The 24,723-nt window shown below is 34.9% G+C and overlaps 2 protein-coding genes across 3 annotated transcripts; one reads left to right on the top strand and one right to left on the bottom strand.

Annotated features, from left to right (window-relative positions):
* Positions 1-3,238: 3,238 nt before the first annotated feature.
* Positions 3,239-11,041, bottom strand: LOC118267729 (uncharacterized). 2 transcript variants are annotated; one of them, XM_050694080.1, is made up of 4 exons: positions 10,873-11,041; positions 4,716-4,871; positions 4,074-4,223; positions 3,239-3,404 (listed from the first exon to the last, which is right to left on the bottom strand). In XM_050694080.1, exons 2-4 carry the CDS (start codon positions 4,866-4,868, stop codon positions 3,252-3,254), a joined length of 456 nt encoding a protein of 151 aa, XP_050550037.1. In that variant the 5' UTR covers positions 4,869-4,871; positions 10,873-11,041; the 3' UTR covers positions 3,239-3,251. The 2 variants fall into 2 exon arrangements, with proteins under 2 accessions (XP_050550037.1, XP_035437778.2); XM_035581885.2 differs by lacking the exon at positions 10,873-11,041 and adding an exon at positions 5,531-5,612.
* Positions 11,042-11,672: 631 nt separating this feature from the next.
* LOC118267730 (uncharacterized) lies at positions 11,673-14,281 on the top strand. The gene is made up of 4 exons (XM_035581886.2): positions 11,673-11,760; positions 12,588-12,743; positions 13,311-13,466; positions 14,033-14,281. Exons 1-4 carry the CDS (start codon positions 11,698-11,700, stop codon positions 14,180-14,182), a joined length of 525 nt encoding a protein of 174 aa, XP_035437779.2. The 5' UTR covers positions 11,673-11,697; the 3' UTR covers positions 14,183-14,281.
* The last annotated feature ends 10,442 nt before the right edge of the window (positions 14,282-24,723 follow it).

The following is a 24,723-nucleotide window of genomic DNA, read 5'->3' as shown; positions in this document are numbered from 1 at the left end:
GGAAATTCCACTAAGTTGGCAACACTGGACAAGCTGTCAGTGACAGTACATTTGACATCTACTAGGTTTTTTTACGGATCTAAGTGAGGCAAAGGTATTATCGCCATTCTACCGTAATTTGGCACTTACGTCTTTTTAGAATACACTGAATTTCAAACTCGAAATCATGAATGAAAAGTACATAATTTCGAAAAATGAAAAAATATGGGTGCCCTAGTTTTCGATTTACTTTTATATAACATAATAATACATGCATGTTAAAAATATGAAATGTTGTCAATTGAATTGTCCGTCAGTCTGTCTGTCAGTGAAGCTAGGCGCTCGTTCCAAAGTGTTGCTTCGAATGGAGAAGAACGAGCAAGAAACTCCATCGTTACTCTTTTCAAAAATTGTTTTTTACAATATCTCTGATACATTATTTGATCATTTACCTTATGTAGGAATAATGTAACGACAATACGACGTCAAAACTATGGGACAATAAAACCAATTTGTAAAGAATATAAAATAAAATAGCGGGTTGTTTCAAACATAGTGCCCACATATGTACACTTACAATTTTGAAATAATGCTTCTATACAAATAAAAAATAATCTTTAATTTAATTTTTCAAATCAAAAAATAACTGCTTGATGCCACAGGATCCCTAGACTACACTGGAATAAATTAATACTTTAAGTTAACGTGTAACTAGTGATCGTATTAGAGCATTGTCTAGTGTGAGCGAGTGTCCAGTGGAGCCGGACCAACATGCTGCCACGCATTTTTATCTATATATCTATACATATAATAAAATCGTAGAAAAGTGCTGTCTGTACATTGAAAATAAAAATAAAAAAAATAGCAGGGGTTATTGTTATGTCGATGTCGAACCCAAAAATGTAATTAACTTTTTTTTTGTCTGTTTGTCTGTTTCTCTGTTTGTCTGTTTATCTGTTTGTCTGTTTGTCTGTGCGTCTATGCGCGCTAATCTCAGAAACGGCTGATCCAAGTTGGATGCGGTTTTCACGAATATATTGTGGTATGCTTCACTTAACATTTAGTGTTTGTTTCATGTCAATCGGTTCATAAATAAAAAAGTTATGTCAAATTAAAGAATCACGTCGAACATTCTATGCTTATACCATTAATCTCCGCAACTATTTGACGGATTTGGTTGAAATTTGGTACAGATATAGTTTAGAACCTTAGAAAGGACATAGATATATTTTTATTTCAAAAATCAAAAATTAAAATAAAAATAAAATAAAAATAAAATAAAAATAAAATAAAAATAAAAATAAAATAAAAATAAAATAAAAATAAAAATAAAAATAAAATAAAAATAAAATAAAAATAAAAATAAAATAAAAATAAAATAAAAATAAAATAAAAATAAAATAAAAATAAAATAAAAATAAAATAAAAATAAAAATAAAATAAAAATAAAATAAAAATAAAATAAAAATAAAATAAAAATAAAATAAAAATAAAATAAAAATAAAATAAAAATAAAATAAAAAATAAATTTATTCCGGACATACAGCGCCATCTATTGTTCAATTTCGTACTTATAGTACGGAATTGAACCTGTTCCTATACTCCGTAGATAGATGGCGTTGATCGCGCAATGGTGTAATTACAATTGTTCAGTTCATGTTATTGTTTTAATTCATTGGAAATTTGTTTTTACAAAATAGTAAAAAGCAATGAAAAATATAACATAATACAACTTTTAGTACAAAGAAAACGCTCTAACGGAGTATAGATAATTCTATGTCGATCGTTACACGACTTCGGTTCATGTTATTGTTTTAATTCATCGAAAAAAGTTAACAAATAGTAAAAAGGTATGAAAAAAATTATATCAATATAATTAAACTTTTAGTACAAAGAAAATGCCCGAACGGAGTATAAATAAATAATCCAAGTTGTCTTTATCCTCGATAGATGGCGTTGGGATCGAAATAGATTGCGCTATGGTTTTGTTACAATTATTTGGTTGGGTATCGGCCGAGCGCTTCGGTACTATTGTAGAAAATGTGTATTATCAGTCGTATGATTATTTGTCTGTAGTGGTCCTGCTGTTTCGTATATTCTAAATTGGTTTCGTTGTATTTGTCAATTAATAAGTTTATTTGTTGGGTTTTCCTGGTTTTCTGGTTTAACTTTTTAACGTAGGTTTAGTTTGATATCGATTATTAGTAGTTACTGTAGTTAGTTTTTTTTAATAAAATTGTAAGTCTAATTTATAAATTAATTAGATTAGATTTAAGTCGTTTCTTTTAAATTATTTAGTTTAAGCTTGGTTATTATAGCATAAAGGATAGGTTCTAATATAATTTCTTTTTTAATTATTATAAATTCGTAATTCGTAGCTTTCTTTAGTTTTAAGTTAGTTTAAGTCCGTTTTTAAACTATTTTTTCAATGCCCTAAGTGAGTATACATCTATTAAAATCAAACGCAGAGCTCATTATGTTGATTTTTGAAGAGTTCCCTGGAATATCTTCCACATCTCATTTTTGAAGAGATCCCGCGAGATCGGGAACTCATCATCATCATCATCATCATCAGCCTATAGCTATGGGAACTATGTGGTTAAAACCAAAAATTTGCCGGAAGTCACTATTCCACGCGAACGAAGTCGCGGGCAAAAGCTAGTCTTCAATATAATCTGACAGTTTATAATATGCCTGTTTACACAGTTCACGCTTTATACAAGATTTAAATTTTTTCTCGTTCAGATTCAGTATGGTAGTTGGTAGTTTATTATAACATTTAACACAAAATCCCATGAAGGATTTCTGCACTTTGGACAATCGGAATTGCGGTATAGCTAACTTATTTTTACCTCTCGTATTAAAATTGTATCTGTCGCTTCTTTTTTCAAACAATTGTTGATTTTTTCTCACGTACATAATATTTTCGTAAATGACGAATTTCGAAGATAGAGTTTGGAAAAGAAAACACATCCTACTAGTTTTTTTACCGACTTCAAAAAAGGAGTAGGTACTAAGTTCGGATGTTTGTTTTCCTTTTATTTGATCACCGACTAGTCCGCCAATTGTGGGCCGATTTTCAAATTTATTTTTTTTGTTATCGAGGTTGTACTTCTTGATCCCAAACTGATGGCAACTTGCGTAATTTGTAGGAGCGAGTAATGCGTGTATTCTGTTTTTTCAATAAAGATTTATAACACGACATTGGAGGAAATCCAAGCGTGGGACAACATTAAAAAAAGACTAAGGTTCCAAGTCGATACATCTTTATTTTATTTTTGTTTGAAAGTCAATACAAGTTCCCCGCGAATCATCATCTTCCCATTGGCATTGTCTGTCGCAATCATTTCCCCTTTACCTTTCTCGAAAGGCCAGACTGAAGGGAGTTCGACGTCTAAGCTCATACTTTTTAGAGATATTTTACCCTGAAATATAAACAAGATATAATTATAAGCGACAGGAAAAATGTTAGTAGAGTAGTTGATAGAGATTCAACAGTTCATCTGTAATGGATTCATCTGTAATGCTTAAGGAGAATCTGCGTTAAACTGTGTTTCGCCATTATGATTGCTAGATGGACTACTAGATGGACTGCCCCAATGGCCACAATGCGCTTCTGATGTTGCAGACGTACTTGATCGGCGATTATCAATTTGACAATAGGTGAGAGTGCGGGTTCGTAACCTACGAATGGCAAGCACCAATGTTAGTTAAGCCTTTAACTGCCATCAGAAAACTGTTGAAGGCAAATCCTCCACTAACGTAGGTCACCGGTGACCTATGTGGCAGTTAACGTGTTACCTAATGTACTTTCAAAAAATATTTAGACACCACTGACAAACGGTGAAGGAAAACATCGAGAGAAAACCTGGGCTTACAATCTCTAATTTATAAGTTACCGCCAAACCGCATTGAGCAAGCGTGGTGATTAATGCTCAAATCATCTTCGTGCGAAAAGAGTTTGGTAAGCAGTGGCCACTTATAAGTTGTTGATGTGATATGATGTGATTACTGATTAGTCTGTTAGATTGTTCCCTGTTTGTCATTAAAAAATGTTCAGCTTTCAATCATTTCAAAGAGGATACTGTACTTACAGCAGGTATGGGACATGTGACCAAACCAGATTTCCGTATGATCAAGCCGACGAACGGATCCTTTTGGATCATGTCGCAGGTCTTGAAGTGCATCTCGACAAATGATCGCCGAAACTCATTGTGCAGGTATTCGTAGAAGATAATGTCTATCTGGATGGAAATAGATAAATACGTCAGACACATATACTATGGACCCGGCATGACTGCCTCGTTCGTCGAGTGGTCGTAAGTGTGACTTCTGGGCAAAGTATTACTGGGCTGTTTCGGCTTTTCGAAAATATCTCAGTAGTAGCACGGAGCCTGAAATTGTGTCCAGTGTATGGCAATAGGCTCACCCCCTATTACATGGGACTTATAACACAAAATAATGGTGAAAATGGGTGTACATTAATATCTCAGTAGTAGCACGGAGCCTGGAATTGTGTCCAGTGTATGGCAATAGGCTCACCCCCTATAACATGGGACTTATAACACAAATGATGAAAAATGGGTGTACATTGTATAGCGGCATTACGTGCCGTAATGTGCACCTCTGGCTACCGCTTCGGGGGTAAAGGCGTGACGTTGCTTACATACACTATGATTTTATATCGAGTAATAAATGTCTTTAAAAAATATTACACATATTATTAAATTCCTTACCGTAACGTTGTTCCCAATTGTGTGCTTGCCAAACAGATCCACGTTTACAATGTACTCTCCTCTCTTGCCGTTACGTCTGACACTGAGTGACGCGTTGTAAAAATACTTGTCATCGACATAAGTAATTGAGCCGCGTTCTGGTATTATTTTCATACACTGCAATTTTTAACAATGTTAATTACAACAGTAATAATAGTAATTAAAACTGTATATGAATACAAGTAGTAATTAACACATTGAACGCCGTGGTGGTCACCGGTGACCGACGTTAGCGGAGGATTTGCCTTCAACAGTTGTCTATTGGCAGTCAAAGACTTAATATACAGTTTGCTAGAGGGGCTGCCGTTTTAGAGCTTATGGATATGCTCGGTTTTATGTCGGGTTTCTGCCCTATTGAGTTGATTCTGTTTTAGGGTCGCTCTGCATCCGTTACCTCAGCTGCAATTCGAGGTGGCGGTCGCGCGGGGGCGCTGTTGCAGTAGTCTCCCGGAGGATGGTGAGGATGTGGATAATGTGGACTGGTTAAGGGCCCTGCTTGTTACATTACTCCACCAAGAGTACAGCAGAAGGCATCTTACTGCCACAATCAGAGACATTTAATGATTACTTAAACTATTTCTAAGTAACGATTTTGTATCGAAAACAATTGCTAAGGACTGAGTTAAGTGTTCATTAAATGACTCTGAGTACGGCGGTTAGCAATGCTAGTCTCACTTAAATCGAGTCTATGAAAATCTTTATACTTTTCCCAATTACAAGCTTTTTGGGTATTAAATATAGCAATATGTATGTATTACATTCGAAAAATTACTCACGTGAATAGCAACGGTCAAAAGACATAGCACGAGAACCAAACTCTTTAAACATGATATCGAATTCACAATGTAATACATTGTCAAGAACAAACAGAGAATTGAAATGAAACTAAATTTATATTCGCTTATAAAGTGAGTTGTACTAAATCATAAGTAATTAAGGACAAATCAACTCATTTTGTAAATAAATTCAAATCGATTTTTAAAAGCCTCTACACTGTCCCGCTCTGTTTTGGTCAAATAAATGCGTACGGTGGAACATAGATTTGTGTTTCGATTATTTGAATTGATATTGTTGTTTATCTGATTTTACAGAGTAAAGGACAGCCATAATCTTGATCTGCTTTGACCAGATGTAAGGCAAAGAAGGTTATAATTTGCGTTGAAATGAAATAATCGATGGCTTTTATAAAAGAACTTGGTATTGTACCACAATTAAATTTAGTTCTAAAATTGAATTCACGTTGAAAAATAACTCGTAATAATTTTGATATAATGACTGATTCAGCTTATCAGCTTGTTACGGTTTACACACAATTACAATAATTAGGCAGTGTGCTGCAAACCTACTGATTGGTCCGTGCTTTCGCGCAAGAGGACAAGCAAGCCACTAACTCAATGAAGCACAGCTTAACTCGATTTAAGTCTAATTACGTCCAATTCGATACCTAAATTGATTAGGCAAATCGAGTAGATACAGTACTACCTGTGATAAAATCACTGAAATCCTATTCAACCTGTCGTGTATTTAAGTACATAGGTATGCTCATTTAAAAGGGTATTTATTGTAATGGTTACAATTATACAAACCTAGAGTATTTTGTATGATATAATTTATAATTGAAATTGCCCTGTTAGTATGTGCCCTACCGATTTTCGAACAAAAAAGGAACAACGGTTCGGTTTAAGGTCAGAGTAGATAAAGTGTATTTTAATAATGGGAAATGTTACGGTCCAGTACACATCACGAGTTCCTCTGGTGATATATGAACTGAATCGTGTTTGTTTTTATTTCTAGTCAAATAATAAACACACACACAACGTCACGCCTTTTATCCCCGAAGGGGTAGGCAGAGGTGCACATTACGACACGTAACGCCGCTACACAATGCACACCCACTTTTCACCATTTGTGTTATAAGTCCCATGTAATAGGGAGTGAGTCTATTGCCATATATTGGGCACAATTCTAGACTCCGTGCTACCACTGAGAAATTTTCGAAATATTCTAATATAACTGATATTATAATCCGCCTTTTCTTTTTCTGTTTGACCTTGGATTATGCTATTTTAGCATAATACATGTTGATGTTTGACTGGTAGAGAATGCCATATGGCTTTAAGTTCGCCTTATGTACCATTATTTTATTGTATTGTGTACATTAAAGATTAAATAAATAAATAATTTTTACACTGCAACCATGATTGTGGTACATGTATTGTAAATCATGGTTGTGAAAAATAATTGAGTATTACTTATCTTTAATGGTAAAAATGGTGACAATTATCGGATATACATAATAACGTGAAATCTATGAGAACCTACTGCCAAAAAACTGCTATGCTGTATAGCAGATGTTATGTTTATCAATAATTCTCTTGTAAGTGATGTAGTTTTTACTTTTTGTTCATTTTCAGTTTTTGGTTTTTTAAGTCGGTTTTATAACCGCAGTTTGTTTTTTATCTCTATGAAAATATCACGTTTTATGCATGCAGTGTAAAAGATTCAGGTTGATCAGAGAGCACTGTTGCCGTCCTCTTTTGAATGACAAAGGCCTACATACAATAACAAACGTGATAATATTACGTTACATTATTCATACTATTAGTAAAATAAATTGGCTTTCCACTCTCATTAACATAAGTCTGAATACATAAGTTTAAACATACAGCGGAGCTCGTTACATTAATTCAAACATATTAAATGAAATGTTAAAATATAATCTTAGACAAAGACAGGGTAATTTATATGGATTAGGCCTAGGCTAAGGATTTTAGGCTATACGCTATAGATACTTTAATGCTTTAGGCTTTACTTGATGGGTACTTAACGGGCCATCTGAGCTTTGTTGTGCAAACGGATAAACTTACTCTACAATGACACCGTTTGTTAAAGGATTTCATGACGAATTTATAACTTGCTTCGGGATTTTGTGGCTTTGGTCGTCATTTGTTTGTCTGCATTCTAATCGTTGCTGATAGGTTAGACTAGAAATTAAGTCTTGGAACTTGTCTGAAATGTCGGTTGGAGTGCTATGCTCGGCTGCCGTATTCGTAATTGACTGGTTTTTGACTTGATTGCGTGTTCCAAGTCAGCGATTTAGTATAATATTTCTACGTATATAAAACTTGACGAGTCATAAACTCCCTTTCCTTAAATGGTGCATGCGACTTTGATCAGATCATGATCAAACGCTGATAGAATAAGGTATTATAGCACCTAACAGTACTGCAATTCCATATAACTAAATTTACTTAAATGTTTGATAAAATGTTGAATAGATCGGAAGAAATGATGATAAATGTTGGGAAAGTTCTAACATCTCTTACCCCATTCTAGTATCTAATAGTACTGTAGTACCATGTTTTAAAGGTACAAGACAAACAAATTAGTGATCAAAATACAATTAATTTCATTATTACATCTCAAGTAAACTCAATTCACATACTTCTCACAGTTAGAAGATGTATTATTATCAGTGTGTTTCGGTTCGTAAGAACACTTAAACTGGTCAATATCCCTCCACTATATCACTTGAGAACTGGGCAGGCGGCCAAGGCGTTGCATAAAATTAAGAGCCAATAGATTACAAGCTTGGCTTCACTGTGCCCCTAGATATACTGGTATTTTATACCGTTACTAAGCCTACTAATACGGCTGGTTTAATTGTTTATATATGTGTACAAGGAAGAAGCTAAATTAGTATGTTCTGGGTAATTTGGTAGAGGTTTGTGGTTTACGCCTGGAGTTTATGTCGTTGTCTACCACGAGTGAGCCATTGGAGGGAAATACTCCTTCATGTACCAGTTACTGGCGACAAACACAGCGTTTTACTATTTATCACCGATCACCTGTGACCAACGCATCGTTTGACGTGTAAAGTAAGGTTTTAGGGATATGACGTCACGTTCTGCGGTTTCTATATAAAGTTTTTTTCCACATAAAATAGTAATTCTTCGAAAAAATACAGCCAGAAATGTGTAGTGGGTATAAATGACGCCCACTTTTAATAATAAGCTCGTGGTGGTGAATTTTAACTCATGTTATACTGTATGGCGTAATGCCACTCATGGAAGACACTTTCGGACTCAATTTACTCCAAACTGAATGGACAAAATCAAATTATTTTCCTACAAATACACATGATTATAAATCCAACATTCTCTAATAAAACATAAATTGCTGAACGTTCTTTAAAAGAAAAAAGCTTACGTAATTTACATTGCATAAATAAAAAAAAAAAATGTTGGCTGGGACGTCGAGTAAAATAAAAAGGTACAAAACGAGTAATAGACTACCGACTTTACTCCAGAGACTACGGAATTCATTATTGAAGCATAGATTTTAAAAGTGAATTTTAAATAGCATCTACATAACGTAACACTATGATGTCTTCTGAAGGTTTAGAAGCAATGTTACAAAGGTTTTGGTAGTCGTAGTATTAGTCACTATGTTTTAGATATCTTCAACTTGAATAAACGATTTTTTTAAGCCTTTAACTGCCATCAGAAAACTGTTAAAGGCAAATCCTCCACTAACATAGGTCACCGGAGACCTACGTGGCAGTTAACGTGTTAAGAAATGTTGCCCCGCCCTATGATTTTCTCCTGTGTCGTGGGTGCGTTTACAACATACAATTTCACATGCACATGACACCCAGACCCGAAACAACAATTTGTGGATCACACAACGAGTTGTTCCGTGCGGGAGTGAAACCCGCTATCCGTTGCACGGTAGCCGGTTATCCAGCCACCGCGCTAACCGTGTAGTCAGTCTAAATAGTCAGTCAATTATACGTCAAAAAGATTCAAAATCAAGAATCAAATACTGATGGTAGACTACAACTTATTAAGGTATTCATTAACACACATTTAGGACATAAAGCAAAGTAATTAGAAAGCTATTACAGGAGACTAGACAAACAGAATGGGAGGCAACCTCAATTGCTTCATTACAAACTTTTGTTCGCGGAATCTATGTTCCATTCCGTTCGTACGAATAGTCTGACAATCAAATCATCAACATTATTCAGGTAAATTGATCAGAAAAGTTATGAAATTGTGTCCCAACAGTTGATGAAGACATTCAATGTTTCCATTGGATTTTCTTTGCTTCTTTTGTGACGTAATTTCTATTTGGGAAGTAAGTAATAAGATGATTTAATATAATGTGTTGTATGCTAGCTTTGCTGTCGTGGTAGTGAATGTAGATACTTAGCAACATATATCAAGCTTAGTCTTTAGTTTGGAAAAAATATTGTTTGGTTGCCAATTGTGAAATTCTTAACAACATAATATATATCATATCATATAACATATATCAAGCTTAGTCTTTAGTTTGGAAAAAATATTGTTTGGTTGCCAATAGCGAAATACTCAGCATACAAAAAACGTCTTCTCTCAAAATACTATCGTTACTCTTGCCTACTGATATAAAACAAAAATTGATAAACAAATACTGATCTAACATATTATATATTTTAAACAAATCTTACACTAGAACATTATATAATATATCTATAACTATTGATAATCCACATGGCGTAGCCCCAAGCCACGGAGTAGAAAGCAGTTATCACACCCAGAACAACTACATACCCTGGCCCTTGGTTTTGGAAACACGAAGGAACGAATAAACAGTAGATAAAAAGTCCTATAATAGCTAACCAGTGTATGGATATGTGAACTCCTATGCAATAAATAGCTACAATAAATGGCACATCTTCATTCGTCGAAAGAGCCCAAAACAAGAAGAGTCCACTAACGAAAAGGGCTATAGTCGAGAAGGACACGCAATACAAATATATACAGAAATCTAATCTATCTTTATAATGCTGTAGCCATTGTGAATAATGTATGCACATTGAGAAAAAGAAGAATAGTCCGAGGAGGCCGTATATAAGTCCGAAGGAACCAATTATTATCACACCATGCTTCAGCGGCATGCATTGTAGAAAATTGTTCAACATTATTGGTTTATTCTTAGCCATGGCTATGGTTGACACAGTCAGTCTTAAGCTCTTCTATTCAGTTACGGAACAGTGATCAACTGATGGTAAACGAACAGTGCCCGTGGGCCCCCATAACATCAGTGGATTAACAGTTATAAGTGCGTTGTCTACCGTAAAGAAGTACACTCTTCTCTTGGGTATTGCTCTATTTTTTCACTATTTTCAACTCAATTTTATTGTTTCTCTTCAATATTTGGTAGTTATATTATCATTATAGATGTTTTTTATCAGTATAGTTTATTTATATTTTTCGAGTTTCTTTAATTGACGTTTAATAGACGTACACTTTGACAGTTGGTACTTTTTTCGTTTAAACGTTTTGTTGTAATCATTATTATAAGTTCTGTTTACTCAGCTTGTTGAGTGAAAATGAAAACTATTTGGTTTTCTAAAGAGATTAGAGAGTGCAAAGTGTACAAGTAATTAATCGTAGTAAATAGTCCTACTGTTTAAATATGAAACCTTTTGTTTTGTTTGAACCTTAAATTAATAATATTAAGTAGGATATTTTTTGCATTCCATTTACTTGTAACGTTGGATTCGCGAATATACTATAATGTACTTTAATCTCTGTCTACACTTTAATTTTTCTTTCAACCTATAAATAAAAAAGAAGAATTCAGGGACATGACCCCTAATCGAATAGAACAAACAGAATTAAGTTCTCAACAAAATTATTCTCCAACCAAAAACAGTGTTGTATGGAGATAAAATCTTTATATTCATTGCACATGACGATAATAATGAACACACAAATGTTGATACATAATTAAGTGGTTTCCGTGAGCCATTCCATGTGTTATTATGTTACATCTGCCAATCACGACGTTCATACCTATGCTTGATGATCTATGACCACTGATGACCATATATACCACTATGTGTATGATACTGTAATTATAAAGATTACTGATATAATGTATTTCATGCCTAGACATGATGTTTGAGCGACTGGTGTTACTGTTTCTTCTTTTCATCTGCTGTTTATATTCTTTTAATGTAAGTAATTGATACTTTAAGCTTCATTAAGATTTAAAAATTGATCAGAAAATTAATCAAAGTATACAAAGATTAGACTCATGGCGGTCTTTAGTTGGCCTTCTGCCTTCTATCGAGGGACTGACAGTGTCCTTTACGGTGATGTAACTACAATTCCGAAAATGCAAATCCTTACCATGGCAAACTGTTTCATAAAAAGGATGTATTACATAGTATAGAAGAGGACATATTCCAGTTTAGTTAAAAAAGGAAAATAGATACATTCAATTCGTAGTTTACCTTAAGTTATAAAGACACAAGTGGAAATCTATACATATAGATTTAAAAATTGATCAGAAAATTAATCAAAGTATACAAAGATTAGACTCATGGCGGTCTTTAGTTGGCCTTCTGCCTTCTATCGAGGGACTGACAGTGTCCTTTACGGTGATGTAACTACAATTCCGAAAATGCAAATCCTTACCATGGCAAACTGTTTCATAAAAAGGATGTATTACATAGTATAGAAGAGGACATATTCCAGTTTAGTTAAAAAAGGAAAATAGATACATTCAATTCGTAGTTTACCTTAAGTTATAACGTCTATTAAATTCAAACGCAGAGCTCATTATGTTGATTTTTGAAGAGTTCCCTGGAATATCTTCTACATCTCATTTTTGAAGAGATTCCGCGAGATCGGGAACTATGTGGTTAAAACCAAAAATTTGTAAGTGAGTATACGGAAATCATTTTTGAAGAGATTCACGCGAACGAAGTAAAATAAATATATAACCTTGCATTATAACTGAAATATTCAAATTATAAATGATTTCCAAAAATGTTTACAGTGTCTCATTGTTATACCAGAGCGAGTTCTGGTGAGGGATGTGAATGAGAATTATTTGAAATATGTGACAGCCACCGTCCGGAGGATCAGCAAGAGAGGCGAGTACGTGGTCAACGTCGATGTTTATACCAAAATCGTCCTTGCGAATAATGTTTCGGTAAGAATCCCTTTAAAAAGTAAAATTTTGGTTACATTTTTGTAATTTCAAGGAGTGGTTGCAAGTGCGACTGCCGGACGAGAGGTCTCGGTTTCGATTCCCGGGTCGGGCGAAGTATTACTGGGCTTTTTTCGGTTTTTCGAAAATTTCTCAGTGGTAGCACGGAGTCTGGAAATGTGCCCGATATATGGCAATAGGCTCACCACCTATTACATGGGACTTACAACATTAATTGTAAAAAGTGGGTGTACATAGTGGCATTACATGCCATAATGTGCACCTCTGCTGACCCCTTCGGGGATTAAAGGCGTGACGATATGTATGTATGTCGAGGTATCTACTAAAATGCCATATTCCAATAATTCTTCTTAATTACGCTTGTTAACCGCGGTTATCGTATTTTTCGCAACGTAAGAATATAAATGTGATAAAGAAGAACGAAATAGATATTTGGCAATCAAGAAGATTATCAGTTTTGGTCAAACTCAAAATTGTATATTTCTGATTTGTGTCCTTAAATTAAGATCCTGATCAGAAGATTTTTAAATACCATCTTTATTTTCATAGATGCAAATAAACCTGTACGAATACAACAGTAAATACAACCAATACGTCCTTACTCCGATGATGTTCAACTACAAATGGTGTGAACTTGTGTTGCACGATCAATGGTTTGGTTCTTTGCTACGAAGGAATGGGCTCACTGTTTGTCCTACTCCAGTGGTTTGTATGATTTCTTTCTACCTTAATAAAATCGTGGTACCACCACCACCACACAGTGGTATAGACGCACAAAAATTAAGAGTATAACAGAAAAAAGTCCCATACAACCCAGGGTCATCCTATTAATACTGAAATGATGACCATGATGAAGATTGAAGATTTTATGTATAATATATTTTTATGGTGTAAACAAGTAAACGAGCAGACGTATCACCTGATGGTAAGCAATCGTCGCAGCTCATGGACACTTGAAACACCAGAGGCGTTACAAGTACGTTTCCGGCCATTTGGGGGTTAGGAATTTAAGGGTTGTTGTCAATAACCTCAATATTTGGGTGAAGTGCCATTTTACGTGAAGTTCTTTTTCTGGATACATGTCGGAATAAGAAATATCGTATTTGATTTACCGTCACAAAATTATATCTTTCACCTTTCTTCAACTATGTTGTCCATTGGATACCATTGCGTCCCTAAAGAAGTAAGAGCAGAAAAAAATATATTTTAATATTCAATTGTCCTTCAATTTAGTATTATTCTTGGTTAAATAATCCTTTTTCAAATTACAGGGTCGTATCGTATTACCGAATATGACACTGAGTGGTAGCTTTCCATTCAAAGTGCCCTTTAAAAGGGGCAAGTTTGATACGATATGGAAACTGGAGGCGACCAATGAAGTGATAGGCTGCATTGACACATTTGTGACCCTTTTAAAATAATGGTCTATATTATGCACATGAAGAAAAGCACAGAAAATTGAGAAGAATTTCTTGTTGATATGCATTAAATAAAGATTTAAACAAAAAGTAATTTTATTTTGTACTTATGAGGGCTTTTTTTTCTATACACACAGAATTATGTTTGTTGTTATTGGTACTTAAAATAATAAAACGATGAGAAATGCATAAACAGTCGTTATGTTTTGTTGATGACATCAAGATTGTAGATTACTTATTACAGAACCACCTCATTGATTGAGTGGCTCTATATGCAACAGCTAGTGCTGAGCAAGAGTTCTCATTTTCAATCCCAAAATTAGGTTAGCAGTAATAGGTAGGTTGTTTAAAATATTTTTTTAATGTAATAGGATGTTTTAAGCAATCGCTTACCATCAAGTAATCCGTTTGCGTCCATTACAATTGCATTGCCAGTTTTAAGTGGTAAGGATTTTAGGTTTGGGGATTAGGGTATTGGGGATAGGGGTAGAGAAAGGACAACTTAAGCATTTCTTTAGATAAATAGTACGTTGGTACGGAAATGTTCGTCATATCTACTTTACCCACATTAACTTCCAAATGGAATGTTGCAATTAAGTTCCGAAACATTTCACAATAGATTGGTCAAATACGTGAACTCGATATATGGAATCAAAAGCCAACCCGATTTACGTTCGATGGTAGAATGAGATTCAATTAGCATCCATCATTTGGAACGAGCTGAGCTAGATTTATAGTGTCAGTTTTTATAGTGTTGAACATAGTATGAGGTCCGAATTATGATATCCCGATGAACGGAGAAACTTGTATCAATAGAAAAAGTTTAATAATAATAGGGATGATGAAGGAGTATGAAAATTACAAAAACTATTAAAAAAATATTAGATACGTATTGTTTAATTTGTCATATGAGATAACAATACTTAGATAAGACAAATCGAAGATTAGAAGTAGGAGCAAATACGTCATTTTTACGTTCAAAATGTACCTTTTTTTTTTTGGTTACGGGGGAAACCTTCAAAAGGCGCCTAGCTTTTTGGGGATAAAAAACTAGGGAGTGTGGGATTTTTACCTCACTAAAACCACCCCGGTGGCCACCCTCAACACCTGTAAGGGTTAAAATGTACCTAGATGTGACGTCGCGCGATATTTCAAATCAATATATCTTCGAAAGTATTATTTGCGTAAGAAATAAAAAATATGTAATCGGCAAGACGGACATTAAAATTAAAACTAGTCATCTATCCTATTCTAGTTCTATTCTATCTTCTTCGTTTATTATGATATCGCAATTCCGATCAGCGTAGCAGCTGTGTATATTATATGTTTACTTCTATTTTAACACATTTAACGACAGTGCATTTTCCCTTTGAAGGCTACGTAGACTTTACGTAGCCCTATGTAACCACGTTTTGATAGCATATAAATATAAAATAAAGTGACACACTCTTACGTTTATAGTCTAGAGTCGCGTAAAATGACAAGTATGTAAGAAAATGTGTATTTATCTTGAGAGTACCTGTATACAGGTATTTATACACATAGGTATAAATACACATTCTCTTTCTCTCTGTCACAGGAGTAACTGCACACACACAACAAACGTTTCGTTCAAGTGTGTGTTTGTTAACATCATGATGCATTAAATAATTAAGTTATGACTTATGGTAAATTCACTTCGCTATGTTAGTAGTCATGTTGTTATTAAAAACAACCCTAATATATGATTCATTATTATACTTTGGGCTTACTCACGTAAGTGGTGAGTTGTAGCGCGACTGAATGACCCTTCAGCATGGCTTGAAACTATACGAGTTTCTCGTCAAATAGTTACGTGTGTAAGCCGAAAAACATAATAAATAACTTAGGATGTCTAATGAAAGTTACAATGTAAATATAGTGAATTATAGTTGGTTAAGGAAAAGGCGTTTGTTCAGAAATGGCTATCTTTATGATGATTATAATCTTTCTTGTATGTAGAAATCCTTCTTTCTTCATTTTCAAAGAGTACCAGCAAAACTCAGCAATTCTAACCTTGACCTATTCATAAATAGGACCTCGTTATCATAACTAGATCGTACAAACTTGCGTCTGTAGCTATATCATCTCTAATTTATCCAGTAATAGCTGAGGCCAGATTATCAATTTTACGCGTGGCATATTTTGCTGCGAGGTACTTCTGACTTGATTAGATGTTTGCGGGTAATACATCCACTTGTGACTCGAATTTAGGTTGGAGTTGTAGGGCTGTTCGCTGCATGAATGCAATTTAAACGGTGGCGGTATCAGTAAGTATTTTGGTTGCGTTAGTGGTATGCTTTGGTGTAGTGGTTGAACATGCTACTTTGATTAGTTGGTTAAGCATGAGTAACACTTGTATTGTGTAGTATTTTATGTGTATATATATAATATATATGTATAACTAAGCTTAGGTTATGAGTGAAAAGTCTTAGATATGTGGTAATTTTTTCAACAACAATTATTGTGAATCAGCCTTAAAGCTGTATGTGTAAAATGTCTTATTTACATATGTGTAACATATTAAATTTCGATTTTATTTAAAAGTCGTATTATATACATATAGTGACAACTTCACAACAAAGTTTTCAGTAATGCACGCTACAATGTACAGTATTTTTTATTATTAATTAGATTCAGTTAATATTGTATACTTAAACTGTACTGGTGGCGTACATACGACTAAAAATGTTCATGTATTCTGGAGATTATATTCCAGTTCGAAACCCACGATTGAAAAGTCAATACCCTTTTTCACTTTGCTAACACTGTTGTACACGTTTACGATGAACTAAAAAGTTTATAGAATATTTTATAAGCCCTTATGATAATAGGTACTGAATTTTCAAATAAGTTCGAAGCACTATCGGTAGCGTCAACAATGAACCAACTTCTCCTATAAAACCAACCGACTTTTTATGAATATATTCAATTTGATGCACGACTAAACTTCAATCTAGTGATGGGCTTCTAATATCGATAAAATATTATTGCTCAGAGCGACGGACAGCGAACAATAAATTGTGGTTTTGATAATGTAATTTTTGGATTATGCATGAGAACTACGCGATGGTACTTTGAAATAATTGCTTGTTGCGGTTAAAGAGGTTAGTTTTCGATCTATCTATTAGTTCATTTATTAATCGACCTTTAAAAGCGGAGGAGGTTTCTCGATTCGATCGAATATACCCTATTTTATGTTTGTTCTTCAATAGATATTTATCTAGTTATAGGTTTGATTAAGAGAAAATAACCTACATATACTTTTATACCTATGGTGATCATGAATATACAACTTTTGAAAAGTAAAGAAATCAAAGTAGATAAGTATAACATTATTGCGATAATTATTCAGCTATTATAAAATATATCTTAAGACTTTATTCATAAGAATCTTATAAGATTAAATCCTAATTACAGCTTCAATAAATACATGATACGAGATGGATAAAAAGCTATTAGATGCTTGCATGCATATGCATGAAATCAAGCGTACGATGAGGCGGACACAATGATTTGCATGTAATTTGCATGCATGCTTTACATTATGAAGATTTACTTCACATATAACTTGGAGGTAACGCAACTATTGTACAATTATGCTGTGTACTGATTTGGTTATTCACAGAGAGGATGGAAACAGATTACGGTTTTCACATGAAATAGTTTAGCTTTTACACGTGTAACGTTATGTATTTAAATAAGTTATTTACCTTTTACGCAAACTTTTTTTAAAGGAGGAAAATCATTAAATATAACTTCTTCGGCCTTGGACGAGGCGAGAGGGAGTGTCAGACTCTTACAGACTAAAAACCACCGCGTTCCTACTTCTGCTTTACTAACGGAGCCCCAGTAAACACACTACGTAGTCCGCAGCTCGGTACGAAGTTTAAAAGCTAAACGCTTTTTACATGTATTCATGATCACTATTGTATTATAATCGTGAACTATGTAACTTTATTTAAGTTATTTACTTCTCTCTAGTTATATTTGTGATTACTTAGGATTGTACTTCTAAAGACCAATCACAATTTCGAATTCTGTATTATTATTGAAAACTTCTGTTACGAGGGTTCCTTACAACCAAGATCAAAGTAGAAAGTATGGCCGTCGCTCTCACGACAATTTGGACAAAGAAGTACCTATTTATCTTTTAAAACTAAATCGTGTAATTGGTACTTCTATAATAATACAATTCAATTTAATGTTTTGTATTTGTTCAGCTACATTTTTAACACGGTTATAAATTGAATTGTCTCCACGGTTGGTGCGCTGGCTGCCACGCAACGTCTCATGGGTTCGATTCCCGAACCACAAATTGTTGTTTCGGGTCTGGGTGTGATGTGTATGTTTGTAAACGCACTAACGACACAGGAGAAAACCCTAGTGTAGGACAACGTTTTTAAAAAATAAACAAATATCGATAAAGTACAAGCAACAGTACATCACTAAACGCTATATAACTCAGTATCGTGTAAAGTGCACTGGGTGCTACGTAATGATATTGTACTTGTTACAATATTCTTTTTTACTAGGAAATAAATACTTTACGATGTTTTACGTAATACGAGCTGTAAATTGTTAGAACTCGCCTTACAAGTGAAAGATAAAACAAGATGGTTGATTGCAATGGTTTTAAGAAGATGGGAAAATGTTCCAAGAATTGTTACTAGTGGAACATAAAAGGGAATAACCGATTTTATTTTATTTCTTTGTTTATTTCAGTTTATTGCTTTTTGTGTCTAACTTGGTTATTGTTGGAAGGTTTTATAAGTAGGATGGTTGTGATGTTAGGTTTAGTTATCGTATAGAACGATTAGATAATCATATGTTATCGTAGCACGGATTTTGCTTGTTTTTTTTAAAGGGTGAAAATCATCCAATGACTTCTCCCGCCTTGGGTAAGGCGAGAGGGAGTGTTAGACTCTTACTGACAAAACCCCACCACACGTTCCTACACCTGCTTTCGAGCCGGAGCCCCGGTAAATCCGCTAGGTAGTTCGTAGCTCCGGATCAGGGATGAGCCCTAATGGGCCCCATCTGTGGTGGTCTGATGCTCGTCGTCTGCAGACCCGCATAATTCTGCTTGGTGTTAGGTTACAGGCGCTATTTGGTTATACACTTATCTATAGATGTTTTCCATACCCATTGTTATTAACTTAAATTCAGTAAATTAGGACTTTAGCGTAATATAATTAAGCATGAACTTTAGCTTTCTACACATCTTCATTTAAAGTTTAACTAGGTATACGAAAACTCCACACAAGTTGTATGCCTAAAAGTGGTGCCAAGTTTTCTCTGCTCTCATTAATATTTAAATAGGACATAATACATAAGTACTAGTAGCTGTAGGTACATTATTTTACTATCTAGCGAATATTATAATAGCAAAAGAAAGTTATAAGTGTGTTTGTGTGTATGTTTGCTACTCAATCACGTTAGCTGAAGAGATCGGGATGAAATTTGAAACTGGTGTATTCTGGTGTTTGGAATAACACATAAACTACTTTTTATCCCACGAGACTACAGGCAAAGTCGCTGGCAGAAGATAGTGTTAAATAAATATCACATTCATTTCAAAGAAGGCATCTATTATCTCTAAGGGAGATCCAGTAGTGGACTACAGAATTACTTAGAAATCACTGACAAAGGGTAAAGGAAAACATCGTGAGGTAACCTGGGCAAATAATTTCTAATTATAAGTTTGAAATCATCAACCCACATTGAGCAAGCGTGGTGATTAATGCTCGAAACTTTTTCGTGTGAGAAGAGGCCTTTGGTCAGCAGTAAAAACTCATAGGCTGTTGAGGTGGTGTGAAATGTTTGTGAAATAGAGTTACAATCAAAGCCTGTTACTAAAAATGATTCAATTAAGGTTGGATTAGTATGTTGAACAGTAGCTTTACCACTCGCTAAATGAAAAGGAAAATTCCAAAGTTTAGCACAACCTGACGCCCAAATGTTAACATCTGAACGTACACAGTTATAAATATGTAGCCTAAAATAACTTGAAAAGTACTCTCCTACTCCTACTCCAAAAGTTAAGATTAATAAAACAATTAGACGTCTTAAGAAACTTTATAGAAATTTTGACTTATTCGAAAAGTTTTTCAAACGAATTTCCCTTAATTCAGATTGAAGAGATTGAATCTTTCGTCGACAATTATTATAAAAAATGGAATATCAAAGGAATCAAAGGAGTCTACATGTTATTATGTTTCTATTGAAAATGTTCGTGCTTTTGATAAAAAGAAAAATGCCATGGTTTATTTCTTTTATTGTTATTACTTTGTTGATTTATGCTATTACTTATATATTACAAGGTCGCAGGAATACCATTCGAAACATTCAGTAGTACCTATACAACAGCTATGCTATACAGATAAAACATTTAGGTATATCACAGATCGAAATTAATTAAATAATGCAAAAACGGATTATTAAATTGTTTCGCATTGCAATTTCATTACATGCTGTACCAGCATGTTTTAATGAATAATGACTAGTGTTGACAACTATTATATTGTTACTAGCTTTATATCCGAGCCACGGTTTCACCTACGTGGTCAACGGAATAAGACGGAGAAAACTGGCTTATATCACTCTCTCTAAAGTCTCTAGACAATTGCACTTTAAAAACGTTTTGTTGAGATTTTATTTTATTTATTTAATACATACTATAAAAAAAAATACCGGCCGAATTGAGAACCTCCTTCTTTTTGGGAAGTCAGTTAAAAACAAGATGAAAACACAAGGTCATGTGCTTATGCCAATTACAGACATGCACCACATTCACAATATTAACACAGTTAGATTATAAAGAAAGAAGAAAGAATATAAAAAGAGACTTGAAAGAAAATGGCAAAAATGCTTTCACATATAATATTAAAATATTTTCGCAGAATTATGGCCAATAGATATCATCATATATCCACAAAAAAGAAACAACACATAAACATTTCACTGCAAACCATAATAAAACCTCACTAAAATCGAAGTGCGTACAAAACCGAAATGTTACAACAGAACCATATAAGGGGCATAATGAAAATCATAGTGCACACTTATTTGGTGAACTGTACGTGACGTGGGTCGTGAAATTTCGTCATTCAAAGCGTCCATTACAGACCCAATCGATTGGTCGATCCGGGTCAAATATGTCACCCTTATACGCGAACGATCATAAAAATGGACAATATTATTTCACGATACAAAAAACATGGGTCTATACAATCTCTATGCAGTCTTGTAGGACTGTCCTTTTTATATTCGATATTATATTGCTTTTCGGTTGATTAATAAGGTCGCGTTTCAATGATGAATGAAATTGAGGGACTCTTTTTGTTAAGTTGTGAATTTGAGTTTGCAGATCAACTGGCAAAGGGTCCATAATCCGTAATTGCTATCACCGAGAGTGTGGTTAGAGCATATTTTGAAGTGACAGTGTTAATGACGAAGATCGATGTAGCAAACCAAAAAGCACAAAATATTTATAAAAACCAAAAAGTTACCCTCACGCTTGATAGATGGCGTTGGGATTGAGATAGATCGCGATATGGTGTCGTTACAATGATTTAGTTAGGATCCACCAATTTACACCTTGGTCATGGGACTATCACTAGCTACACCTAATTATATTCTTAATGTGTTCAGCTTAGTTCAGTATACAATGGTTGCATTAAAGAACCTCTAGTTCAGCCCTTAAGGGCCAATCTCGGTGCTTAACAGACAGCAAACTATCTCTGATCCCCCAGTCAAGAGTGGGGATTATAGCAAACGTATGAGAAGTGTGACAGTAATTAATTCTTATATTATTTTTGTAACCCTACATCATTATTGGCAATATTAATTGTTATACATAATAACGATTTTAAAATTAATAATTAAAATCGAACACCTCAGTATTGTTACACATTTTCCACAGAACTCAATATTAATTTGCCTGTTTAATAGGGATGAAGCGTGGTCATGTTAATCGATATGATCGAATGATATGGTTAACGGTACGGTGAACGATTACTATCGTGTTGTGATGTACCTACATCGATTCGATATTCGATGGATTTCGGTCAGATTCGGATCTGTTTGTGGTGTTGGGGGTACGGGGATTTGATTGGCAATATGTTATGCTTCTTGACGGCTTGTTGATAGGGTCACTTTGGTTGACTGGTTTATCTTAGCCTATGGTTACGTATAGAGATGTGTGTTTTGGTTTGAATACTTATTTATTAGGCACAAAAAATATTTTGTAATAACATGTGGAGATGATGGTTTAATGTGTAATGGAAAGAAATGTAGCACTATCATTAATGATTAATTAAAGCTTTTTTTTTTTTTTTTTTTTTTTTTAGGGTGGAAAATCGTCCAATGACATCTCCCGCCTTGGGCGAGGCGAGAGGGAGTGTCAGACTCTTACTGACTAAAAACCACCCCGTTCCTACTCCTGCCCGTCGAGCCGGAGCCCCGGTAAACCCGCTAGGTTGTCCGCAGCTCCGGATTAGGCATCAGCCCTACTGGGCCCCATCTGTGGTGGTCTGATGGCTCTTTGAGGCGCGCGCAGAACGCGACGCGCCGCACGCACGGGTCTGATTCTGGTCGGGCGGCGAGCTACCCTTGCTCGTCGTCCGCAGACCCGCACTTACGGTGGCCGGAGATCGTCGCGCGATCCCCGACGCCCGGAGTGTCTCTCGCGACGGCTGGGGCGTGAGGAGGTTTGTTCTCTCACGCGCCCCGCCTCCTCCTTAGCTAGCATGACTGCTTCGCAGAAGGAGGAGACGGCATCCCAGTCCCCCTCGCTCCGCACCATGGCTTGTATCAGTGTCGGACGCGAGAGGGTGCCGTCGCCGACCACATCCCTGAGGACACGGCGGTGCTCAGCCCACGCAGGGCAGACCGCAAGCGTATGTTCCACCGTGTCCTCCGGGCGGTCTTCGCAGTGATGACACCCGGGCGTTTCCTCCCGCCCAATCAGAAACAGGAACCTACCGAAGCTATTAATTAAAGCTTAGTGACGAAATTCCTTTCAGAGAAGTCAGGAGAGGACGACCACATCCATTTTTTTAGCCTGATTACAAAATAAATTATTAGATATATTTATTTTTATTTATAGCATTGGTTGATACGATTATCGGCACAATGATAGCCAAATCCACATCTCGCATGTCGCGAGCCTAGTCAAGATATTTTATTTTTCTCAGCTTTCACAAAAAAGGGGTTCAAATAAAATTATCACATTATTTCGAAAGAAAAAACCAACTTAGATAACGTCAAAACATCTTTTCTGAGTTTTACTTGACATCGAATACTTACTTACTAAAAATAAGGACGTTTATAATATCAGAATGTCTTATATTCTTACTATAATATGAAACACGTGTGAAATTGTAAGAGATCTACACACACTATAGTATACATAGTCTAGTCCATATTCTGGCTATTTATAGCAGGGGACGAAAGGACGCTGGAACAATACACGTTGATTAAACTGAACTCCACATTATCATCTCGAAATTCCCAAAGTAACAAGTTTTTGTATAAACTATTCACATATTGAACTTCTAACATAATACAGAATTTTACACCGAATATAAAGCGTAGTGAAATAATAGACTGGCTCGTTGCTCGAGTGGTTGCAAATCCGACTGCCGGGCAAGGGGTTTCGGGTACGATTCCTGGGTTGATAACTGGTCTATTTTCGGTTTTTCGAATTTTTCTTAGTAGTAGCACGGGGTCTGCCATTATGCCCTGGTATATGGCAATAGGCTCACCCCTATTACATGGGACCTATAATAAAAATGGTAAAAAGTGGGTGTACAATAGTGGTATTAAATGCCGTGATGTGCTCCTCTGCCTACCCTTTCGGGGATAAAAGGCGTGACGACACATGTTTTTATTATTTTTAAATGATGGGTCATTTTAAAAATAGAATTACAAAACCTATAGAATGAATGGTGTTCATAAATCCATTTCATATAATATTCTTTTATATCGAAACAACCTAAATATAACACAAGACCTTTGTAAGTATCTAGTGTCTACAAAGATTTCATAAAGACTTAGACTAAATCCAGAATCCATCGCGATTGTTGATTCAATTTGATGCCTAAAAACAATGGGAATAACGTTCTAAATCCTATCAATCACAAGGGGATTATTTGTATGATTCGTTCTTTTTAGGTCTACATGTTGACTGTTTCCATGTCTTTAAAGATTATGTAAACGTACATTGTTTCATCTTGTTTGATAGAAGATTTCTCTTAGATAAAAGTATATTTTTGGAACATATTTTCGGTAAATCGATTTTTGAAATAAACCTAGAAGGCATAACGCCCTTATTGTCTGAAGTGGTAGGTCTTATTTGTTTTATCTATTTATATTTTTAGACCATTGTATTAATTGTTAGATTAAACAACTAATGTATAAGCTTCAGAGGCAATTCCCAATGCTTAGGGATAGTTCCTAAAAGGCCGGATAAGGATTCCGAGTTGTCACTACTAACCACCAGTTAATTCGGCAGTTGAAGTACC

Source organism: Spodoptera frugiperda, chromosome 6 (genome assembly GCF_023101765.2).
Source record: "Spodoptera frugiperda isolate SF20-4 chromosome 6, AGI-APGP_CSIRO_Sfru_2.0, whole genome shotgun sequence".
Taxonomy (NCBI): domain Eukaryota; kingdom Metazoa; phylum Arthropoda; class Insecta; order Lepidoptera; family Noctuidae; genus Spodoptera; species Spodoptera frugiperda.
Note: the sequence above shows the minus strand (reverse complement) of the source record. Positions and strands in the feature narration are given on the sequence as shown.

Coding starts and splice junctions, on each gene's coding strand:
- LOC118267729 (XM_035581885.2), bottom strand. CDS start 5,608: ATGTATTACATTGTGAATTCGATATCATGTTTAAAGAGTTTGGTTCTC. Junction 4,872..5,530: donor TTTTGACCGTTGCTATTCAC/GTGAGTAATTTT, acceptor TAAAAATTGCAG/TGTATGAAAATAATACCAGA. Junction 3,405..4,073: donor TCACATGTCCCATACCTGCT/GTAAGTACAGTA, acceptor TTTATATTTCAG/GGTAAAATATCTCTAAAAAG.
- LOC118267730 (XM_035581886.2), top strand. CDS start 11,698: ATGATGTTTGAGCGACTGGTGTTACTGTTTCTTCTTTTCATCTGCTGT. Junction 12,744..13,310: donor TCCTTGCGAATAATGTTTCG/GTAAGAATCCCT, acceptor TTATTTTCATAG/ATGCAAATAAACCTGTACGA. Junction 13,467..14,032: donor CTGTTTGTCCTACTCCAGTG/GTTTGTATGATT, acceptor TTCAAATTACAG/GGTCGTATCGTATTACCGAA.